At 45.5% G+C, this 25036-nt stretch overlaps 1 protein-coding gene across 1 annotated transcript in view; it reads left to right on the plus strand.

Annotated features, from left to right (window-relative positions):
* The window catches only part of SLC25A14 (solute carrier family 25 member 14), a 329441-nt gene extending 305709 nt beyond the window's left edge, over window positions 1–23732 (plus strand). The window contains exons 6-10 of the mRNA XM_086964677.1: window positions 718–813; window positions 6118–6242; window positions 8976–9111; window positions 10363–10443; window positions 22958–23732. Coding sequence (XP_086820803.1) covers window positions 718–813; window positions 6118–6242; window positions 8976–9111; window positions 10363–10443; window positions 22958–22999 — 480 coding nt within the window. The 3' untranslated portion in view covers window positions 23000–23732. The remainder of the gene's footprint in view (window positions 1–717; window positions 814–6117; window positions 6243–8975; window positions 9112–10362; window positions 10444–22957) is intronic.
* Window positions 23733–25036: the final 1304 nt, after the last annotated feature.

Below are 25036 nucleotides of genomic sequence, written 5' to 3' on the forward strand. Positions count from 1 at the left end.
ACTACCCTAAGGCTCACTGGTCTAACAGATGGTCAGTGCAAGGTCCTTGAGTATCGAAGAAGAGGACATTGGTTACTCATGAAGGAGCTCTATGTGACAGGATAGGGACACCTTTGGGGTAGTGGGGACATGGAAAAAGTGGGAACTGCAACTGCTGAAAGGAAAGGGGCTAAATAAGTAGCTGGGCTAAGAGGGCATATCCACATAGAATTGGCAGATGAAGAAAATTTGGAGGTTTGCTTTGTGTCGGAAAAACTATGAATCTGAGACAACCACTGGATTTCAGATCGAAGCTATAGTATTGTATATATGTAGTAGAGAATCTAAAACACACCACCTGGGAGAGGGAAGCAGAAAGTGTAATTATAAAAAAGAAAATTGATTAAAATAGTAGTATGTTGTGTGGGAGGATGCAGGAAAAGTGTCACCACTGACTCAGCACAATTCTCTTTTTTTTTTATACGTTTATTTTTATTTTCTGATTTAGTGAACTACAGAATATATACCGTAAACAATACAACTGTTATAATTGATTGCATCCAAAAACGTAGTCATCAGCAACATTGTACACCCCCCATTCCTTTTAGTTCGTGCTGGCCTGTTTCACTGCCATTGTCCTTGCATGTCCATCACATATTCCATTGACTCAGCGCAATTTTTGAAAGGACAAATTGCAAAGTACATGCACTTTCTGTCAAATATCACTTTCTTTTACAGATTCGAATGCAGGCTCAAGGTAGTTTAGTGCAAGGTGGTATGATTTGCAACTTCATAAATATCTACCAGCAGGAAGGAACCCGTGGTCTGTGGAGGGTAAGTATTGAACACTGCATGTGCCCGTTTCTTTTTCACCGTGCAAAATGGTTCCCATAAAGTTGTTCCCCGCATACTACAATGATAGATAAAAAGTTTGTGTTTTAATGTCAAGCAATGATATCACATCTGCGTTACGTTTAGTTAAGTTGTTTATTCTCCTGGCTTAGCTGAATCTCTAACAAGTAAATTCCCCCAAAAAAGGCAAATTAACCAAACTATTTTGCATAGCCATTGCTTGCTTTCTACATTCTGGTAAACATGGGTATTCCTTCAAATATCTGTACCTGACCAGCTAGCTCTAATTTTACCATTGTAGGGTTATCAAAATAATACTGGAAACAAGAAAGGGACTGGGTAAGAGGAGTATGCCTAGGGATCAAAGCAGATGCCTGTTCATCTGTGCCACCTTCCTTGCATGTGCCTACCTACATTTTGCAAGTTACTCTATAAGACGAAGTAATCAGTGTGATTGCTGTGGATAAAGGACTGACGAAGAGCAGCAGAAATTCTAGCATATTAAGCCTATGTAAAGTAAGTAAGTTCAAGTTTTATAGGGGGTGAGAATGCGGAGGCGTCTTGGTGCTAACTTTCTAAAACTGAGCTGACCAAAAGGAGACCTACTCAAGGCTGGAGACAAAAGCCATGTCTTGAGAGATTTTCTAAGGAGGGACCTATTCATTTGAGATCTCAGTGAGAGTGGCATAGAGTTCCAGAACTTGCAAGCTACATAGGAGAAGCTTCAGCCACCCTTTTAGCCTTCTTTATTTTTGGAATAGTTACTAGTTTAGCAAAAAAGGATCTTAGGACACGTTGTGGGACATGCCATAAAAAGGTTTTCTGAAAGTAGAGTGGGCCAACTCCTCGTAGCGCCTTGTGCACCATACATAAGGCATTACATTTGACCCTTTCGCCAACAGGTTGCCAGTGAAGACCTCAAATGCTTTTTAAAATGAAAATAATTCGGGAATTTTTAGGAGCAGGCTGGCTGCAGAATTCTGCACGGATTGTAGCTTTGATGAAAGGCTGTTGTGAATTTCCAGATATAGAGTTACAATAATCTATCCTGGATAACCTAAGGCAGCCACTGTCGTTTTTTGCATGTTTAATGGGATAAATGGGAGCACTTTGTTGAGGATCTTCAGAAGATAAAAACATGAAGATGCAATTTGATTGATCTGTTCAGGGAAACCGAGTTGACTATCAAACATGACCTCGATTTGTCATTTTCCCATCTGGGGATGGAAGCAGACCTAGATTAACAAGGCTCCGAGGATCATTCCAGAAAGAGATGTAATTACCGAAGAGTATCAACTCTGTTTTAGATTTCTTCACCACTTTAAAACCCTTGAAGTTGATGGACATTATCTGAGTGGCTACCGAAAATGTTTTGTTCTGATTTGATAATAAACGTTTGGCAAAACATCTCTCAAGCACCAGACATTTGCTCACATCATGGACGCTTCTTGTCTGACTCCAATGCTCTAGTCTTGCCTTAAAAACATTATGGCCAAATAGAGAATGGTGATTCAGAGGTGGAAAACCATTTTCTCTCTTAAAACAGAGATGGTAACCTTTTCAAGGATTTACAAAACGCAAGTGACGTGGGTACATCTCCTGAGTGAGACCTCCCCAAGCCTCCTGGTCCTCCTTCAGAGGAAGTGTCTTCATTCTGTAAAATGGTACGAAAAACAACAAATTGGCTAAAGTTGACTTTGCCCACTACTAAGGCAAAGTCTGACATTTCAACAGAAAACCTCTAAACGTTTTCCACAGACTTTCAAAAGGGAGCTGTTGGAACCTGTCTGGCTGTCTGAGAGAAATTCTTCTGTGGTCCAACAGTGTACAGTTTGCTAGACGACACAGGCCATTCATTCTTCTCTTCACACCCCTTCCCAGAGAGCCTTGTGGTAACAGCTTCTTCCACACAACTGAAACCAAACACATTAGCAATGTCTCCTCTACACCAAGACTCTAATAGACTAGGCTCTATGGGGCAAAAATTCCTAGTTTCTGGCAGCCTTGCCTTCGAACAGCAAAACACTTGTGCCTTTTGGACCGCTATGTCCATTAACTATGGGAGCTAAATCCTTTTAAGTTTTATTCATTGGTGAGAGTCCGAAGGTCTTAAAACATTTCAGTTACACCTCTCTGATGTTCTACCAGAATCTCATCCCTTGCTATATTCCAATAAAATTGACTGTACATTATTAGACAATTGCGCTCTTAAGTTTAAACATTGAGCAGTTTCATTTATTTTTTGTTTCACTTCCCAGATCATACAGGATTCATACTGTCACAAGCACTGGTGGTCACAATACAAGCAAACCCATGCACATATTTCATGGTTTTTCATATTTGGCTCTGAAAAAAGGTTGCTTATGTCATAATGCAAACATTGTTTGCATCCTGAGTTCTGGAAATATATATGAAGAAATATTTGATCTATCAGCAACACATTGATTGCCCAGCCCTTTACTTGACCAGCGTTTCTTATGGCATCACAGTGTGAGCTGTTGCACAGTTACTCGGTTTTGCTTCTGACTGAAAACTCTTTAGCGATGATGACTTTGTCCCATAGGATCGGTTATCTACGATTGCACCACCATTGGCTGTCTTTTACTTTGATAAATAGGTTCTTCTTTTTTATACGTCCATCCTGTGGGATCTGAATTTTACCAGGATTCTTTTATCTTTGCTCTGTCCTCCCACCAAGGAAGACTCGTGGCTGCATTGACTGAACTCCAGATGTGTAGGGTCTTCTACATAGACTGCACGTGAGGGTGCAGAGTGGAGGATCAGTACTTTATAGGTTTCTGCAGTGCCAGTAACTACATAGCAGGGGCTAAGTATACCATGCCCCCTTGTATTACCCTTTGTATTAAACTCTGCTATGCCCTGTCCAAGAAATATTTTCCAGCTGCCATTCTTGCACACACCACTCCACTTCACTGAATGCTTAAGCTGGTAGTCAGTCATGTTTAGCAAACATATGTAAAGAAGACCATGTAGCGAATCGGACTGCTCTCACCAGAGGTGCACAGGTGGTTGACTACTGTTAGCCGCCACATGGTCATCTTTACATATGTTTGCTAAACATTACTGCCTCACATCTTAAGCACTCAGTGATGGGTACTTTGCCAAGGCAGGGTGCATGACTTCTTGGGTTAAGTGACACTACTTAGTCCAGATTTCTTTGGAGGTACTGCTTTAGGACTCATTCATAAGGTGGAGAATAAGGAGAGAATTGTAATAGGTGACATTGCAAAAGTGCGAGGAAGGGAAGGACAATGTAATGTAAGGAAAGGAAAGAAGTTTCTGGTGATCACTTTAGGTAGAACGTAATAAGAAAAATAGAAACGGTGTGATGTAAGGAGGGTGAGAGACTGGAAGAGACTGAAGAAGACAGATTGCAACAGCACAATGAACTCTACTACTTATTATGTTGTTTTTCTGTCGTCCTCAGTGACCAAGAATATTGTATCTCTTAGCTCTTAGCTCTATCCCTGCTGTTGCTGTCTGCCGTACATGTCCACCAAGCATTCTTTCTCCCCTCCCTTCCTCTCTTCCTACTTGTACATATCCTTCACATCCCTGAAGGCTAAACAACTGTCAATGTTTACTCTCAACTCGATGCCTGTACAACTTGCTACCTTAGGTCTGCCTTCTTCGGTGTCACTGTACTAGCGCCTGCATGTGTTTGTACACCCCATAGCCTGCTTTGCATGGCTAGCATCACAGGTTTGAACCAGCTGTGCTAATCTGCTGCAGTATTGACTTCCTTGAGTTGTGCAACACTACACTGTGAATAATGCTAGATTGTGTTGTTTCTGTATAGTACAGATAGTCTAAGAACAGCATGGCAGCGCACACCTTGACAGCCCACAAGCTGCCCCCAAAGGCAGACGTGCATTATAAATATACTAGTGACAAACCAAAATGTACCCCAATGTATTTTCTCTTTTTTGGATTAATCCAAAACTTTTGCTTGGGACTAGCCAACAAGATAATTCCACGGGTTGTGCGGTGAGTGAAAAAGGCATTAAAAATGCCCCAAAGGCAGACGTGCATTATAAATATACTTGTGACCAACCAAAATGTACCCCAATGTGTGTTTTTCTTTTTTTGGATTAAGCATAAACTTTTGCTTGGGAATAGCCAACAAGATAATTCCACGGGTTGTGCGGTCAGTAAAAAAGACATTAAGATCAGAATTACAAACTGAAACCGCAATCAATCAATCAATCATTTATAAAGCGCACCACATACCTGCGAGGGTCTCAAGGCGCTGGGAGGGCGCTATTGATCGAACAGCCAGGTCTTGAGTATCCTCCTGAAGGTCAGCAGGTCTTGGGTCTGTCGTAGGCTCAGTGGGAGGGTGTTCCATTTCTTGGCGGCGAGGTGGGAGAAGGATCTCCCACCAGTGGTTGTTCTTCGGATACGAGGGACGGTGGCGAGTGAGAGGTCGACCTGCGTAGCTGGCGGTTGGGGATGTAGAAGGACAGCCGTCTGTTGAGGTAGACTCGGCCGGTCTTGTGGAGTGCCTTGTGTGCGTGGGTGAGGCGCTTGAAGGATATCCTCTTTTTGACGGGGAGCCAGTGCAGGTTTCTCAGGTGGGGGGTGATGTGGCCGTGGCGTGGTACATCGAGGATTAGTCATGCCGAGGAGTTTTGAATGCATTGTAGTCGTTTGATGAGTTTGGTCGGGGCTCCCGCGTAGAGGGCGTTACCGTAGTGGAGTCTGCTGCTGACGAGGACCTGGGTGACTGTCTTTCTTGTATCTATCGGGATCCATCTTTAGATCTTGTGGAGCATGCAGAGGGTGTTGAAGCAGGAGGAGGAGACTGCGTTGACTTGCTTGGTCATTGGGAACATTGAGTCGAGGATGATTCCCAGGTTGCGTGCGTGGTCAGTGGGTGTTGGGGCTGCCCCCAGTGCCTCAGACACCTGCTATGTATCTGTCACCTGCAAGAAACAGCAATCCAGCCAAAGGTCTAGTTTGTGTGTGACTTGGGGTAAAGGTGAGGAATGGTAACAAGAACCTCCAGATCTGTCCACTTGCTTGCAAGTTTGCTCATTTACTCCTACCATATCGGGATATAGACTTGCAATAAAAATTCTGACCATCTGATGATGACAGCAGTGCAACCATATAAACCAGTATCTCCATGCTGCCATGCTTTTCTTCACCTTGCCTTTCGCTGTGATAGCATTGTGAGATGATGTGGCCCAGCTGTCTCAGCTTCCATTCCTAATCAGTCCACGTTGACTCAGTTGCCTATGTTCTGTTGTCTTCCTTTCACAGGGTGTTGTTCCGACAGCTCAGAGGGCAGCCATCGTTGTTGGAGTAGAACTTCCAGTGTATGACATCACGAAAAAACATTTAATAATGTCGGGACTCATGGGAGATACGGTCCTCACACATTTCATGTATGTAATGTTTATCCCATGAATTACATTTTGCAGTTTCGACTTTCATGCCAAGACAATCCTGAATGCCTTTAGATCAGGGGTCTCCAACCTTTTCTGCAGTAAGAGCCACATAACAATGAAAATCATTCTGCACAACTGATATTATTAGAGTTATACCAACAACCACATCAGAAAATATTACATTGGTGGCAAATATAAACCCAACTGCCAGCAATGATATTGTCAGTGTATTAGGCTTGGTTGCCAGCGATAATATAAACGCTTTGCAAATGTAGAGTATCTTTACATGGGTAGTACATAACCAGCATAGCTGTAGTTCCCTGGTATCTAGTTATTAGTATTCATTCTCCTCAACTCTGCATGATTTATTACTCAAGTGTCACCTTAAAATATATGTTGGTAATTCTACCTTTTTTCTATAAACATCAGCTTATGAGTTCTGAAACTATTAACATTTTCTTCTCAAATACAATTTTTTCCATCTTGGTACACATATATTAATTGAACCAAGCAAAAGCTTCTAATTTATTAGGGTAGTTTGCACGCACAAGAACTGCTTACAGGCAGCTGGAGATCTACCAGTAGCTCACGAGCTACCTGTTGGAGAAGCCTGCTTCAGATTCCCTTTTATGTAGCTGGATTTGACTTTCTGCCAAAAAAGGGCAGTGTGACCTAGATAAAGCTATGGTGGCCCACATTTACACTTTAGGTCCCAATTTATCAGCACATTTTCTAAATCTAAAAATAGAGCTTAAGGTTTTCTGGTATTTCTGCGTTTTGTAAAAATGTATTCCTGCTGTTTCTCCGACCCTGAGACTCCACAAAACCAGCAAATCCTTTTTGGGTGAAAATAGACTGCTACTAATATCCCTTGATTTTGAAATGTGTTAGCCATTTTGTGACACGTTCGAACAGTTTTGAGGCAGTGGCAGGTATACTGTAAGAGTATATTTTCCCGACTGAATAAGCTGCATCTGTAATTCAGTGACTGAAGTCTTTTTTTTTGTTATTCTGTTTTTATTAACAACATAGGAAAAGACAGTGGTCATCACATTCCAAATACATCTTAATCACATGTGCGTCGTGGGAGAGCACAAATCGTACAGAGCGTTTACATTTTACAGTGTATACGGCAGTACTTCACAGTTCTATTCACAATCCGAGTGGCTCGTCAATCAGGACAGTTTGTGGGGGCTCGCATATGTTGCCTCTATATTCGTTCCAGTTGGACCAAACTTCAGTCCATTTCCGTGGGCATCCACGTGCCATGTACACTGTTTTCTCCTGGAGCATGCACCAGTCTATATCGGTCTTCCAGGAGCTTAATTTCGGCGCTGCCTTTGCCCCCCACATCCGTGCTATGTTGCGTTTTGCAATTACACATCCCAAAGCAAGTCTTTTGTAGTTGAGTTGGCAGTGATAAGTTAAATTCCTGCTGGTTTCTCTGTAGGTGCACTCTGTTTTAATTTTCAATCCATGTATTGGTTTCTGAATCCACCTTGAAATGTATGAGCATAAATACTAACCAGCATGATAATGTTTTCCCCTATTGTATTGCATAATGTCTTTGGGGATGGCTATGTTGCAGCAGCACATCACAAGCTTAGTATGGCAAGTGCACACTCATTTCCTTTCCTCGCTTCTTACCCCTCTCCTCTCACATTTATTGTCCCTCTCTCCTCAGTCTTGTACCTCTGTTCTCCCCCTTTCTTTAGCAGAGAGCCATTCAGGTTTTGTAACTCATTTTAATTTCGGATTGGCTCATTAAAATTACAAAAGGTATAAGGACATCCTGCCCTACATTCCTTCTGTCCTTCCCCAGAGAAGCGTGGAGAAGCGTGGCTCAATGGTTAGAGAGGCAGACCCTGATGCAGAGGTCTGGCCCAGGACTAGGGTTCAATACCCGCCTCGGCGGCTCTTGGACTCAATCTCCCCGGACCTGATAATTCTTGCCTCAGTGCCTGGTCTAATCATGGGTCCCCACTCTGTGACTCTGGGCAATAACTTGCTTAATCTCCACAACGGCCCCAGCAGCGCTTGGATGCCTGGCTTCACCTTGGGGGTTCCCAGGAGTGGACATCTCACAGGAAAGCCAGGAAGGATTCCACAGAGCTATGAATACAGCGCTACAAGACCTCTGGGTAGAAGGCGCTATATAAATACAAACACATTTACATTCCCCAGTAGAACATATCCACTTAATGACATTATACTGAGAGGGTGTGTTTACCTCAGTGGCGCAGAGTTGGTACAAAGCACAACCTACAGCAAGTGGGACACCTGTGAATTGTACCTTTTAATTTGGTTGTGAGCCAAAGAGCTGAAAGGTCACTAGTTTCATATTCCAATTAAGTTGACATTGTATAATAGAAAGGATTATTTTTCTAACCAGATCAATACCGGTAAATAGCCATATGTCATTTTGCTTATCAAATGGGGACGTTTGTAAGGAAGACCATCTGCTGTAAAAATGTTCTGAGGAGATACCTGCTTGTTCCCGCACACCGAGCCACAATATACATCGGGAGATTGGTTCCACATCCGTTCACTCTCATTGAGATGCAAATATTCACCCACACATGCATTTGAAGCATTACACACAATTTCTTTCAATACCTGAGCAGGGCCAGAGAAAACCCTGAAAACGTCTGTCATTACTTTACCCTAAAAAAGTACATCCCATTTACTATCCCATACTGAACATTTTATACTAACTATGATCTTTTGCAGTTCCAGCTTTTCCTGTGGTCTAGCTGGAGCAATTGCATCAAATCCTATTGATGTTGTGCGAACTCGTATAATGAACCAGAGAATAGTGGTGGGCACTATGGATCTGTACAAGGGTACTTTGGATGGTCTTCTGAAGGTAAGAAGCGAGACGCTGATTCTATTGTTTCATATGATAACTGGCTTTGGGCAAAACCGTTTAGTTATGTTTCCTTTATTTTAGCTTTTTTTTTTTTTTAGAGTGCTACTAACCTCACTTCAATGGCCTCAGATCTTTTTGGATTGAGGGTGCATAGAAAATCAGACAAAGAGCGCAGTACTAGCCTAGCATTGTACGGCCTAATAGTCCACCAGCAAGGGTGAGTCGCTCCTAGAATGCAGTACCAACAAATATGTCCCAAAAAGATGACTAGGCCTGCCAAAGCAAAGTTCTGAAGGCTGAGGGTGAAAGTTTGCTGCTCTTGGGCACCTAAACACCAGGACGACTGATGAAAATCTTGAAGAGGATGGGATTATCCAAATGCCTGGCAGAATAGATGGAGTGTTAAGGGTTTTCTCAATGTAACAGTCATTTTCATGTGTCGTATAATGGTAGGGAATTCCTAAAGTAATCTTAACAACAAAGGTGTCCAGCTATGTTGCCAAATTACCTTCCTCCGGCGAATACAGAGTTTTCACTTTGCTGAAAATTCAAAAACATAAGGTTAGAGAAATGTTCTAAATAGGGGCTGTTGAAATTAAAATGGCTCATTCTCAAAGTGCTGAAGCCCAGAATGAGCCTTAATGTTCCATTTCTTTTTAAAATTAGGGCTGCGGAAGACTAATCCCATGTTTCTTCCTACTCTTGAGCAGCCATCTCTACTTTATCTTCTGTGAACATGCTGCGTCTTTTCTAAAATAGAGGAAGAAGATTTACATTTGTTTTAGTACAATGTGACAGAGACTTTCATTCAGGATATACCGTTTTCCATTACTTACAAGACTCACTGATCTGGTGAGATCTTCACCCTTTGCCTAAAAATGCCTGCATCTGACTTGGTTGCTATGAGATGAGGCCTTTATTCATGCATCCTGTTCATGTTATTGCTTGACTTGTGGTCACCAGAAAAGATTCTTCTGTCTGTCACTACTCATTCACGTGGCGAAGACTCTGATAGATGAATGTTTTGGGGTACTTTGTTTGTCTTCAAAGCACTTCTATTGGGTAACCTTTGCAACTGCTCATAGTGTAGCTAATGCACTTTTTAAATGTTAGATTTAACAATCTTCACATTATTTCATTGCAATGTATTTGTTAGCGGGGCTGTTTGGAAAATGTCTATGTTTACAGGATGACGCAGTGTCATTTGTTTCAGAACTATAACACTTAATTGTGTTTGTCTTTCCACAGACCTGGAGGAGTGAAGGCTTCTTTGCACTGTACAAAGGATTTTGGCCGAATTGGTTAAGGTTGGGCCCATGGAACATTATTGTATCCTTCATGTGCTTTATGTATGTGTTATATTATATGTCAAGCACTGGCCAATTTGTTTTGAGTTAAGTACTTTGACCGGTGATGTTATGTTGGTTTGGGCGACACAGGTAAGTGGAGGTATTTTTCAGAAGTTAAATGCAAATGTAATCTTATTGAGATCTATGTTGAAATGTGATCTTGATGCACATTGATTATGATGCTAAACAGCGCTTGTAGTGTACACCAGTAACTTATTTAAAAGGAGTAGGAAGGCGAGTGGTAAAAGCAGTACAGGGAATTTCCAGTGCGAGAGCCTGCCTTGCCACAATGAAAAAATGACTTTGGAGGGTTTTCACTGCCAGGACATATAAAACATAAAATATAGATGTCTTACTTTTCAAATATCATGCACCCTGCATTTTAAGCATTTAGGGCCTACATTTGGGGTGACTTATAAATAAGTATCAACAAGCATTTGCAGTGCAATAGGTCTCGCATTTGCGCGAGTTTAAGTTATTGGCATTGTAAATGACAATTACTTTTTTAAATCTGTTTTGATAATTCACATATAAAAAAGGTATTGTCATTTACAATGGCTATAACTCAAACTCTTGGAAATGTGAGACCTATTTAATTTCAAATAAACTGCTGCAATTGTCCCGGGCTGCTTGGGTAGTGAAAGCGTGCATGGCACACTGAATGTTGCAGGAAAGCATGTCGTGCCTGCAGTACTCGTTAAAGAAAATAGTGCTTACAGACTAAATAAGACATACTGTGTAACAAGAGAAGTAAATGAGCCAGTCCTCGTAGGAGGGTACAAAGGAAGACAAGGCGGCACTAAGGAGGGACTAACAAGCCTATATCTGAAAGAAACAGGTTAGTATTAGATTCCTTACCTTAGAATATCCCCAGGCGTCAGTCTGGATCCGGAAACTTTTGCGTAGCAATACCCCTGCGCGTCGGTAGGCGTCGTCTGCAGGCGTCCCCTGCGGCTCCGCGTCCGTCGTCGGCGTCGTGATGAAGTCGCTGGAGTATATAGACGCCGCCTCCGCGCGCTGACGTCAGTTCTTCTTTTTTCCGCGCCAGTTAGCGCAGATCCGAAGAGCAGTACTCCGGTCTTTGACCAAAGTTTTTTTAATCTTTCTGATATCTTCTTATGGTGCCGGTAGGATGCCCGGTTTTAAGAACTGTGACGGCTGTGACCGCACGATGTCGGTCACGGACCATCACCGACTCTGCCTCCGGTGCCTGGGCCCAGACCACGACGTGGACGCCTACGTCGATTGCCGGGCCTTGACGAATAAAGCTAGACTGGAGCGGTCCCGCAAGCTGCTCGAGCTCCGGGTGTCGGCCCCGCGTCGAGAGCGGTCCCGGTCCGGCCGGAGGTCAAGGGAGCGATCGAGGGAGCGGTTGCGGAGCCGTCACGAGCGCTCCGGGAGTAGTCACCATTCCTCTGGTTCCTCAGGTAGGAAGCACAAGAAGTCGGGGCGTCGTCATCGTACCCCCGACTCCCCCCAACGCTCGCGCGATGCGGCCGGGGGTTCGGGTGGCCTCGGATCCGCGTGAGTCGCCGACACGGCCTGCTCCATACCCTGCGGTCCCTGGGCAAGGCGCGTCGCCCGAGGAGATAGAGGCGTTCCTCATGGCCATGAGGGCACTGTCTCCTCCGACGGGGCCTCCGGCGCCTGCGGGCCCTGTGGTCCCGTCCGAGGGCCCTAGCGGTTCGGGTGCTCCTGCCTCGTCGCCGTCGGGTGCTCCGGCCCCGACGCCGCCGACGGCTCCGGCCCCGGCGCCGCAGGGGCCTTCAGGGTCGACGCCGGCTGGTCAACCGGCCTCTCCGGCGCCGATTTCATCGGGGCAACCCACGGCGCCGCCCCCGCGCGGCGCCGGGTCTCCGGCTCCCAGCGGCGCCGCCCCATTCCCTCTCCGACTCCGGACGCGGAGTCGAACCAGCGTCGCCCGACGCAGAGTCCGACGCCGATGGGGCCTGTTGACCCCGGGGAGCCGGTCTACATTGTTGATTCCGAATATGGTGAGGATGTAGATTACGGAGAGGAGTGGGAGGGGTCTGAGGACCCTCTGACCCGCGAGTGTCAGTACAATGTGGACTGGACAGGTGACTTGGGTGACGCCAGTGGTCTGGATGACTCCCCCAACCCTGGCTTTGTCTCGCCTCCTACCGTGGCTACGGAGGAGGGGGCAGCTTATTCAGTGGTGTTGATGAGGGCTGCCAAGGCCTTAAACCTTGAGCTCCCCGTCGCGGCCGTCAGGACTAACATCCTCACTGAGGTACTCAAACCGCAGTCATGCCCACAGGAGCCACTGCTGCCGTTCAACGAGGCCTTAACTGACGTTCTTTTGGGCACGTGGTCCAGGCCCACTTCAGGTTCGCCTGTTGATAGGAACGTGGCCAGACGCCACCGTCCGTGTACGGATGACCCCAAGTTCTTGTCCACCCATCCCACCCCTGAGAGCCTGGTGATCCAGGCCTCGACTTCCCAGACCGTATTCCCGTCGGCCCCGCCCGACCGGGAATTTAAGAGGTACGACCAGTATGGTAAGAAGGTCTTCTCGTCCCTGAGTCTGGGACTGCGGTCTTGCAACACCGCATGCCTCTTGGGCCGCTACACCCACTCTCTGTGGGATACGGTCGCGGACCTGCTGCCTGAATGCCCGCCGGAGGTACGGGCTAAGCTCGGCAAGGCTATGATTGAAGGCCGAGACGCAGCAAGGTACTCCATCAGGTGTGGTCTTGATACGACCGACTCACTGGGCAGGGCGATGTCCACGACGGTGGCGATTCGTCGCCACGCCTGGTTGAGATCCGCCAATTTCTCGGCAGATGTCCAGAATGCATTGATGGACATGCCGTTTGATGGCAGTCGCCTGTTTGGCGACAAAGCGGACCACGCGCTGGAGCGCTTCAAGGACTCCAGGGTCACGGCCAAGTCCTTGGGTCTCTCGACCCAGCGCCAGCAAACGGGTTCGTTTCGCTCCTTTCGTGGCCAAGGAAAGGGCGGTCCCACACGTGCTGCCAGCCACGCGCCACAACAGACTTATCAACGCGGTGGAAACCGCCGTGGTGGCGGTCGGGGACAGCGGCGGGGTCAGACCACCCCTCCCCCCGCAGCATCTGCCACTAAATCCTCCTAGTCCGTGCTTTCAGGCCCATGTGACGCCAGTGGGGGGCAGGGTTCGCCATCACCTCTCCCACTGGCGCACAATAACGTCGGACAGGTGGGTGCTGCAGCTTGTCCGAAGGGGCTACTCCCTCCCCTTCGAGACCACTCCTCCAGCCATGCCACCGCAGAACCACAGTGTGTCGGGGGACCACTTGGCACTTCTAAGGCAGGAAGTTACGGCCCTCTTGGCCAAGGGGGCCATTGAGCGCCTTCCTGGGCCAGAAGTAGGACGTGGTTGCTATTCCCACTACTTTCTGGTACCCAAGAAGGACAAAGGGGGCCTACGTCCTATCTTGGACCTAAGGAACGTCAACGGCTTCCTCCGGAAGGAGAAGTTCAAGATGTTGACTTTAGCTCAGGTCTTGGCTGCTCTAGACCCGCAAGACTGGATGGTAGCGTTGGACTTGCAGGATGCGTATTTTAACATCCCCGTCCTGCCGGTCCACCGGCGTTACCTGCGGTTCACAGTAGGCCACGAGCACTTTCAGTTTATCGTGCTCCCCTTCGGCCTTACCAGCGCCCCACGGGTGTTCACCAAGGTGATGGCGGTGGTCGCAGCCCATCTGCGCAGATTGGGGGTTTCAGTCTTCCCCTATCTAGACGACTGGTTGTTGAAGGCGGGCTCGCCCCAGACAGTCGTCCACCACCTTCAGATGACGGCAGACCTCCTGCACCAGCTGGGGTTCTCCATCAATGTGCCGAAATCACACCTGTGTCCCTCTCAAAAGCTCCTTTTCATCGGAGCAGTTCTCGACTCGGCGCAGTTTCGGGTCTATCCTCCGGAACGGCGAGTCCAGGATATACAGGCTTTGATTCCCATCTTTCAGCCGTTATCCCGGTTTTCGGTCAGGTTGACGCTGCGGCTGCTGGGGCTGATGGCTTCCTGCATCCTTCTGGTGCATCACGCCCGGTGGCGGATGCGGGCTCTGCAGTGGAACCTGAAGTTTCAGTGGGCCCAGCATCAGGGCAACTTGTCCGACCATGTCTTGATCTCGGAGGGCACTGCGAGACAACTGCAGTGGTGGCTTACGGACCGCGATTGGGTCAGAGGCAGATCCCTCTCACTTCCCCAACCGGAGCACGTTGTTGTGACGGATGCGTCCCTCCAGGGCTGGGGAGGCAACTTGGGAGAGGCAGAGATCAGAGGCATCTGGTCTCCGGCGGAGTCCCGGCTCCATATAAACCTGTTGGAGCTCCGGGCGTTTCGTTTGGCACTGAAAGCATTCCTCCCCTTTGTCAACGGGAGTGTAGTGCAGGTGTTCACGGACAACACCACCGCCATGTGGTACTGCAACAAGCAGGGCGGAGTGGGGTCGTGGACCCTTTGCCAGGAGGCTCTGCGCCTCTGGCAATGGCTGGAACGTCAGGGCGTGACTCTGACGGTTCAACACCTGGCAGGTTCTCTGAACGCCAGGGCGGACGAACTCAGCCGTCGGTGCTCGATGGATCACGAATGCCGTCTGAACTCGGACGTGGCGCGAGGCCTCTTTCTGCGATGGGGAGAGCCTTGGTTAGATCTTTTAGCCACAGAAGAGAACGCGCAATGTCATCAGTTCTGCGCGTTGGAGTTTCCAAGACGGCACTCGCACGGCGACGCCTTTCGGCGCGAGTGGAGTTGCGGTCTGTTATACGCCTTTCCGCCTATACCACTTCTGCCCAGAGTGCTGAAGAAGATCAGGCGCGACCGGGCCCAAGTCATCCTTGTGGCTCCGGACTGGGCTCGAAGGTACTTGGGTCCCGAGCTACTCAGCATGTCAGTCGGTCCCCCGATCCGCCTGCCTCTGCAGGAGGACCTTCTGTCGCAGCAGCAGGGGACGGTCCTCCACCTGAACCCTTCCAGCCTCCACCTCCATGCGTGGAGATTGAGCGGCGACAGTTGAGGCCATTTGACTTGCCTCCTGAAGTCTGTGATGTGATTCTGGCAGCCAGGCGTTCCTCCACGAAATCGGTATACGCCGGTCGGTGGAACAAGTTTGTGGCATGGTGCACAGCAAAGGCTGTGGGTCCTCTCTCTGCCCCTCTTTCTGAGGTTCTTCTCTTCCTTCTTTCTCTTGCCCAGCAGGGCTCTGCTCTGGGCACTATCAAGGGCTACCTTTCTGCCCTTTCGACCTTTCTGAGGCTGCCTGATCAACCTTCTTTGTTCAAGTCCCCCATTGTAACAAGATTCTTGAAGGGCATCACACACATGTATCCACCTGTTCCGTTTGTGATGCCTCAGTGGGACTTGAACCTGGTTCTAACCTTCTTGATGTGTGCTCCCTTTGAGCCCCTTCATTCCTGTCCTCTCTGTCTCCTGACTTTAAAGACGGCTTTCCTGGTTGCCATCACCTCTGCCAGGAGAGTGAGTGAGCTCCAGGCTCTTTCTGTCAAACCTCCTTTCATGTCCATCCATCCTGACAAGGTGGTTTTGAGAACTAGGCCTTCTTTCCTGCCCAAAGTAGTCTCTGCTTTTCACATCGGGCAGTCCATCACCCTCCCTTCCTTCTTCCCGCCTCCGCATCCTTCAAAGGATGAAGAGCGGCTCCATCGTCTGGACCCAAAACGTGAGCTTTCATTTTATATGTATCGCACACGCCAGTTCCGGGTGGATGGCCAACTGTTTGTTGGCTACGTGGGTGCGAAGAAGGGACGGGCGGTACATAAACGGACCATCTCTCGGTGGGTCGTTCTGTGCATCAAAGTGTGCTACTCTTTGGCTCGGAAGGAGCCTCCTGTTGGGCTGAGGGCCCATTCCACTCGGGCCACGGCGGCTACTACTGCCCTGGGCCGGGGAGTCCCCTTGCAGGACATTTGCCAGGCGGCTACGTGGGCCTCGCTGCACACCTTTGCGAGGCACTACTGCCTGGACAGTCAAGTCCGGAGGGATGGCTTCTTTGGCCGTTCTGTCCTCAAGGACTTTCTGGTGTAGGATTGTATTGGTTCGCAGACCCACCACCGGGGTTGGTATTGCTGGGGTATCTATTCTAAGGTAAGGAATCTAATACTAACCTGTTTCTTTCAGATGAACAAGTTACTTACCTTCGGTAACGATATATCTGTAAGAAACAGTAGTTAGTATTAGATTCCTTACCGCCCCACCCATCCTCCCCGTTCTGCGAACTGATACCTAGGGTTAAGGACATCCCTTTCAGGGCCCTAGTTTCAAATGGCACCAGTGTTGGTTCTCACATGGCTCTGCGTGTTCTGGCGCGGAAAAGCTGTGTGCAAAGAACTGACATCAGCGCGCGGAGGCGGCGTCTATATACTCCAGCGACGTCATCACGGCGCACGACGCAGACGACGGACGCGGAGCCGCAGGGGACGCCTGCAGACGACGCCTGCAGACGACGCCTACCGGCGCGCAGGGGTATTGCTAAGCAAAAGTTTCCGGATCCAGACTGACACCTGGGGATATTCTAAGGTAAGGAATCTAATACTAACTACTGTTTCTTACAGATATATCGTTACCGAAGGTAAGTAACTTGTTCTAACAAATCAGAAGCCAGAATTTACAAAGAACAATGACACAAGCCAATGAAAAATATGGCCAGAGATTGGGCGAAGCATCAAGTCCATACTCTAATACAGCATGCCTTGCAGAGCAGTTCATGCGCTGCCCAGGCTCGACTTAAAAAGGAAGGTTTACGACAGGCAAAGGGCTTTAGTTTGCTAGGTCGAATTGGCAGGTTTAAATCTACGTACCTACTTTACATGGGCAGGGATGAAGACCTGCTTTGCATTGTCACTTTAGTGGTGGTACAATAAGTGCTGCAGTCCACTAAGGACATTGAACTTGCAGGTCCTGGAAACATGTTTGTACCATATACTAGGGACTTATAGGTAATTTAAATATGCCATTCAGGAGTGTAGCCAATTTCGACAGGTTTTAGAAGTCAGCCACATGCACTGGGCCCTAGTTAGCATTATCCCCGTGCGTAAAGTGAAAACAAGAAGCTTTAAAATCTAGCAAATACAATCATTCATTGGTAAGTGTATTGGGTTTCGCAAATGGCATTAATAATAAGTTAAGAGGTGTGGAAGCATTGTATGAGTGCAGTGAGAATGGTGTGGGTGCTCTTCAATGCGTGGTTATTTATATTTGTTTAGTGCAGAATTAGAATTGTGTGATTGTACAGAGTGAGAGATGTAACCCAGTGCAAGGTAAGAGGTGTGAAAGTATATATTGAGAAGTATGTCAAAAGTATAAGTGCAGTATGAGCGGTTTGAGTTCAGGGTGAGAGGTGTGGGTGGAGGGTGAGAGGAATGTGAGTGCTGGATCTCGGGTATATGGGGAACATCGTTTACGACGCGGTTTTTACACCGCAGTGCCTTTACCCTGCAGCTATTACAACGCAAGTCGTTACTACGACTTGCGCTGGATGGCGCTGTGGGATAAGGAATCTTGCAATTTTATATTCCAACACCTTCCCTACTGTTACGGGGACTGGTGTTGGAATATAAAATTATAAGATTCCTAAATCCGATCACTCCCGTTTCAGGAAATTACTGAAAACTCACCTTTTCCCCTGATCCCCTCTTCCCTTTCTCCTTGGCTCTCCACCCTCTCTGTTGTCTCGGTTTTAGCGCTGGGATGCTTCCGGGTTACTATGCGCTCTATAAAATCCGCATTCATTCATTCATTCAAATCCACGCCCTACAACGCAAGTCGCTGTAACGACTTGCTTTGTAAGACTAGCGTGGTAAAGGCATGCGTTGTTACAACATGCGTTGTAACAACGTACATCCCAGGTATATCAATGGTTTATGTATGTAGTCAGCGCTGTGTGAGTGGTGGGTGAGCATTATCTGACTGCCAGCACAATGTCAGGGAGACTGTGCAGAGTAAATGGTAGGTGAGTGTGTAGGGTGAGCAGTGTCTGAGAGTAGGTGTAAGGTATGCAAATGTTCTGCAAGTATGGTATGCAAGATTGTGATTTGCCAGGAAAAGATTAGCCAGGACGCCGTCAGGACCCACATGCCTTATTCTTCTTGGTCTGGTTCAGTCCCTTTTTTACTTCCTGAATTGTTGGAGAGGCTAACGTTTGCATGCTCCCATTTATGTTTATTGCATTCTACTGAGCCCACATAGTCCCCTCCACTTTCTTTTATTGTTTTGATTACATCAGCAAAAGATACCAACATGCTTTTTGGGTGTATATCACTTTCTAAACATGTCCGACTTTGTGGTCGATTTTTATTCGCAAATTTTTTCGAGAACAGTATCAGGGTCTATAGATGCTCATTTACACACGAGGCTCTTGTTTTCGTTCTAGATTAATGGTGGTACTACTGGTGTTACTTTCTTGGTTGTGTTTCAAACTGGATGGACAAAGACAAGTGGTCACTAAAATATATTTTGGGGATGTAGAAACATACTTCGTTTTATGATATTCAGAAAGAGCAATGAAGTCAATAAGACTACCCTTGCCTCTGCCGATATACGTGATCTCCTCCTGTCTAGCCCGAGTGATCAAATGTATTGTTAAGAATAGAGAGATTTTGGATAGCATAGAGTTAAAGACATTACCACAAGGGATGTGTTCAAAGTGACACAGATCCTTGGAAGACTCTCCAATATAATTACAGGGAGACATCTTTGAACGTGAACATAGTCTACAGTTAATATCCCCGCCCCATGAAATTATATAGTCCGTATTCAGTTCCATAAGATGCTTACTTATGGAGTTTTCAAGCATAACGGCCTTTTCAGTATTTGCTTAAGTACAATTACTATGATAAAAATTAACAATTATAAGTGTGACATTTTAATTATACATAATATTGATGAATTGGAAGTGTAGTGAGTCCAAGTTAGAGCTCGGGTCACTTCCTACAGCACTGGGTCCTCAGAGGGTGGAAGTAAGCCTGTGCTCAACACCATGCTAGATGGAAGCCAGTAGGTAATGGAAAAGTTTGAGATGAGGTGGGTCCCAGTGGGGTGAACAAGCAAAAATGGGCTGACCCTTTTTTGTCTCCCTAGTGAGCAGCTCTCTTCCATTCAGCTTTCACACAAAGACACAGCTACTATCAACCAAGGATAATCTTACCGTTGTGCATTGAAGATAACGATTAGTCCTCCACAATCGTGCCAGGGTTCCCTGATCAATATTGCAAACACAATCCATATAATGTTTATAAAAATGCAGTTAATAAAAAAATAAGAAAGGGAGTCCTTGTTATTAAAGTTACTACAGAGTTTAATTTGTGCTGGGGCCCTAACCATTAGCCCATGGTGCAGCTACTGTTCGCTATCGCTATAGAAAGACAGTCATCAGACGTGATGTTTGTAAAGTAGTCATATGGTTATGTCCTCTGGACTTACAGGGAGAAACCAGTTTAGGATCTTCCCTGTGCAAGTGTACGTCACTGTTGTCACTATCGAGCACTAACATTTGCAGCTCGTTTACCTTGTGACTAAGGGGCCTTCAAACTGAGTGAGAGAAAAATACAGGGGAACTTCATATTGTTCCTATTAGCTTTCGTACTCTGTCCATTCTGCCTTTGCCTCTGATGTTCTCCCCGTGGGCCATAATGAGATAAGAGGCAATGTTACGAAAATTGTCTTTTTTTCTGCCTCTTTTATATGGGAAGTCAGCCCTTAAACTGCCCCTCTGAGTGATGTATCCTATTTTATTGGGGCTCTGTCTTGCTGATTATAAGAGCACTCTGTGAAACGAGCATTGACAAAGCCAGTAGGTCTTGCATGTAAAAAGGCTGAGCTATTCGTTTTGACAATGCTTTTTTCATTGCCTTTCACATGCAAATGCATGCTGCGTTAAGAAGCATGTGCAAACATGGCTAGTAATCTTGCAATGGTCTTTTCTAATAAAGATGACCCATTTCAAGATGTCCTCTGTTGAGTAATCATGCATTGTGATGCATGCGCACATGTGTACCATGATATGTGCATATACATGATGTACGGCAAGCCGTTTTTAATTTACCATTGTTACACAACGGTCACCTATGTTAAAATGGTCAAATGGTTTAAGTATCAGCACAGAAAAGGAGGCATGTGGTCTGGCAGAACTTTGTAGCTTCTCAGCCCTCGTAAACAAGACAAAATAAACATTTTATTTAATTTAGTCAAAAAATAACATTACAAATATTTGAGAAGGAAATTTAGTGTGAGGGATTGTGAGAGACTAAATAGCAAAACTTAATTGCTGAATTAATTTGGTGGGTTACTGTATTATATCCTTTAAGGTCTGGATTATTGGATGACTCCATGTCACTAGGATATCTCATTTAAAGTCCTGCACACTTAGTCAATAAATCAATGCATTGAAGTATGACCATGGGAATGATGAGTATTCGTGGAGTGTTTTTATTTAGAACATATGACTCTCACCCACCATTGATGGTTTGCTTTGGCATAGGGTTGCCTCCTCATTCAGGACAGATAACCTGTCTACGTGGGCTCCAAGCTGTAAGGAGCTCCTGTTTGGAGGGGGAAGAGAAAGGTCCTTTCTGTTGCTTGGGCTTCAAAGTAGTACATATTTAAAAGTATCTAATCGATCACCTAATAAACTTTAATGACGGTGCCATAGTTAATTTTAAAAACCAGAGGAGATATTATGAATGTTAATTGTTCAAACTGGTCACTGTGTTTCTGTACTGGGGTGTATGTTTGACATTGTTCAACATTCTATCCATCAATTGTTCTTTTTGCATTGGTCAACATGTTTCGGCCTTTGGGCCTAGAACCCACTGAATACACCACAGAATGAGGAATCATTGAGCCTAATAAAGGCCATTGACCCCTGTTGATTTGTTGACTTTTGTGCACTGTGATTGCGATGTTTCAAAGGTGACTGCATTGATGACGGTTACTCCTTTGTGTCTCACTCATGTCCACCATCTTGAAGTTGAATATAATGTAATACAAGTATATTTGTACTGAATTTCCAAACACTAAAACATTTCTGCCTCTCTTTTTCATTATTTTCACAGTAGACTAATTTGTTTTTGTAAAAATACTCTTCGATTTATCATTTTCAGGTACTTAACTTGTTTTTTTGTTTTTTTTATTTAATCTGGACCGCTACAATTTGGTTTAGTTCAGTATACGTTTCCTTTAAGTTGAATATTTTTAAAAAGTTGTTTGCGGTAGCGGCCTCATTTCTCAGCCCTTCAGCTCCTGCTTTCCCTTTGTTGTAACTACACCCTACCGCCTCCACTGAGCATACCAATATTATTGTCTGCTCAATCAATCACAATGCATTTCGGTAGTCAAACAAGGCTGTTTACTCATGATGATTACCTGTTAATATTTGAAGTATACCCAAAGTCACTAAGCACCTGAACTGTAGACACTTAGGAAGCAGCACTGAAATGTTTATGGCAGCTAGGAAGTACATTAGCAGGGCATCTCTTGAACCAGTTAGCAAGCTCGAGGCACAGAGCCCAAACAAGGTGGCAGGAGAGGCCAGCAGTCTAATTTTGTCATTCAGGGAGCATTGGGGCGGGTGAGAAGACTCTGACCCACTCAAGGTGCAGCAGGGGAGTAACGGAGTAGTTTGGGTGGCGGGGGCTTTTTAAAAAATTCATATGCTGAGAGAGACACACATAGGGATCTGGAAAGCAATGGACCAGCTAGTGGAGCAACACACGGGGTAGATAGCAAGAACACATGCACATCCATGGCGTGGTCAGAGAAAAAGAAAAAGTAGTTCGTTCCTTAGATGTAAACAGCACCAACAGTAGAAGGATACAATCAACCAACCAGAGCACTGTGACACTGAATTGCTTTTGGTAGGGACAAACACAAGAAAAGGGATGAAAGCTATTGAATCCAGAGCAGGGAAGCGAGATAGACAAATTATCCAATCATAAGAAAGGGGCTGGTCCCAAGCCCAAACTAAGTAAATATTCTGTATTAGAAACAATCGGGCTGGTTACAGACCGCTAAAGCTGCTTCTAGCCGAGAGCTAAAAAGGGTAGACTGTACAGTAACTTTTAAGAGCTGAACATACAGGCAGGTTGAGAGATGAATTGAGGTCATGTACTAATTATCTGATTGTTTTGCAGTGATATCTTGAGTTCACTTTTATGGTAACCACCACACTTTGCAGTTTGACTTATAAGTGTGCAATGGACCTAAAGATTTCCAAGGATTTGCTGTATTCCAACAGTCAGAAACACCTTGTTAAATGGACCTGAAAGTGTTGTTTGTTCCCTCCTTGGCATTGCTTCTCATGTTAAGATTGAGTGGATGTGCTGCCTGCCCTTTGGAATAAGAGTACTGAATGGCGACGGTGTGGCTTGCATTGATGGAAACGATGTCAAGTGTAGAGCTAAAATGAAGGGTATAATGGTAGCAGTCTTGAAACAATGTGTTGAACTGTTTATTTCCTTGACTTTTTCTTCAGTTTTTTATCACTTATGAGCAGCTGAAACGGATTCCTATATAAAAACCTTTATTGCTACCGTAAGTTTATCTTATTTGTTTCTGGCTCACATCATGAAAAAAATATTTCAAAACCTGAATTTTGATATGAAGACTCACTGAAACCGTTAAACACATCCCGGCGGAGACTGCAAAAGAAGACTGACATGGACTGAAATGAGTAGAACCTGCCAGGTTGTCTGCACGCTTGACCGATGCAATCCTCTGAGAAACCAGAAGATGTGATGAAAACCCATCAGCTGGAGCTCTGGGATGTTGAATCTTTCCGCAAGGGAAATTTCTGACAATACTCAGCTTAGATGAGCTAGTATCTTCTATGAAGATGCCTCCTTTAATATGGCCTTAAATTATGACATTACTGAATACTTTGTGATGTTTTATCAGAGTAATTTTATGTGTGTATTTTAGAAATATATATTTAGTACTGGAGCAATTTCTGTTACAGATATCAAAGTTATAAACCATTGATATTCATCTTGTGAAGAACATCAACAAGGTAAATGTATCCTCTCTTTTTCTGCTCAAGAAATGGCTAAAAGAGCCAGAGCACAGTCCTAGAGGTGGGCCTTCATGCTGAACTACGCACACAATGGTTGTTTGAATCCATATGCTCACTCTTTATCCTCCCACATGTTTGTTAAGGTTGAGGAAGAGTTGCACTTTCTTGTAGTAGTAATCTGTTCTTGTGCATGATATTTTTTCGTTCAGCATTGTGATTGCTAAATCTAAGCTTTACAGTTGCTTGGCGGAAGCAGTAAATTAGATACCCTCTCTGCCCAATATGTCACATGTTATCAACCAAATAACCTATCTGTTGCACTATTTGTTTGCCAATTGCTGCATTCGACGGGAGTACAAAAAAATGAAAAGACATTAATGACAATGCAGCTGTTTGTCAAATTATCCTGTTGACTAAATGAGGAGCAATCCCTGTAACAAAGTAAGACTAGAAAAGGGCAAAGGAGTGCGTTATATCCTGTGATTTAGCTCTTTGGAAGGTCGTAGTATTTAACACTGGATTGCTGTGGTAAATGCGTGGAGGTGGTTAAAATGAAAGGACATTTATATAACTCTACGACGACTAGAAGGCCATCTTGTCTCCGAGGTTAAATCATGGCTAAACTGTGTAGCTTTGCATTAAAGCAATGCAACTTGTTTCCAACATCTAGCCTTGACTTTGCCTTGCCAAAGGTGCAAGACCTTCATAAGCACTTGGATGTGCACTTGGATGTTAAAGAAATTTTAAGAAGCTGTTTTGTGGCATCACCTTCAATGTGCTGTGAGAATCAGACAGTGCATATAAGGCTGGCGGCCTGCAATGGTTGTCTTTTGTGGGAAATCTCACCGATCTACTACCAGGTAGGTGGTACAGTGTTGACAGAAGCAATGTGCCTTAATTTGTTTTTGCACCTGCCACCTAGTATTCCCTACGAGTGAGGGTTGTTCTTGAAAATAATGCTGGAGAGACTTTAGTGCAGCTTCTTGGAAATGAGATCTCTTGAGCAATAGCCTTAAGACAGTTATTGGACGGCACCCAGAAGCCACTGGAACATTTGCAGGAACAGCTCTGTTTGGCTGCAGTTGTTGTGTTGCTTTAACCCCGTCCCCCCGGTCATCTGAACCGTTTCTAGTTCTCTCAGTCTTGTGGGTTCTTAGTTTTGTTTTGCGAAGAGGCTTGCTACATTTACCACACGGAACTGGACTCTAAATTTTCCTGGCAATACGGTTACAGGTGAGCTTTGATGATCTAGCAGTGGACTTTACATTGAGATAGTTCAGACATACTGTGTCGTCACTGTAGTTAACCTGGCTACAGTTTTTGTAACTGAACGCTCTAGAAATGCAGTAGCTGAGTTCTGCAAGTTTTCCTACAACATCTTTCTTCGTGGCAAAAATTAGGTTAGTGTGGTGAGATAGAGCAGCCTGACAGTTTTGTCCGTGAGACATTGACGTTAGAGCCGTAAGACCAGAATTCTAATACTGGTGGAACTTCATTCATTATGGTCTAGTTTGGCTCAGTACATTTCTGGGGGATGCTGAC

The sequence above is a fragment of the Lissotriton vulgaris genome, chromosome 4_1 (assembly GCF_964263255.1).
Source record: "Lissotriton vulgaris chromosome 4_1, aLisVul1.2, whole genome shotgun sequence".
In the NCBI taxonomy this organism is placed as follows: domain Eukaryota; kingdom Metazoa; phylum Chordata; class Amphibia; order Caudata; family Salamandridae; genus Lissotriton; species Lissotriton vulgaris.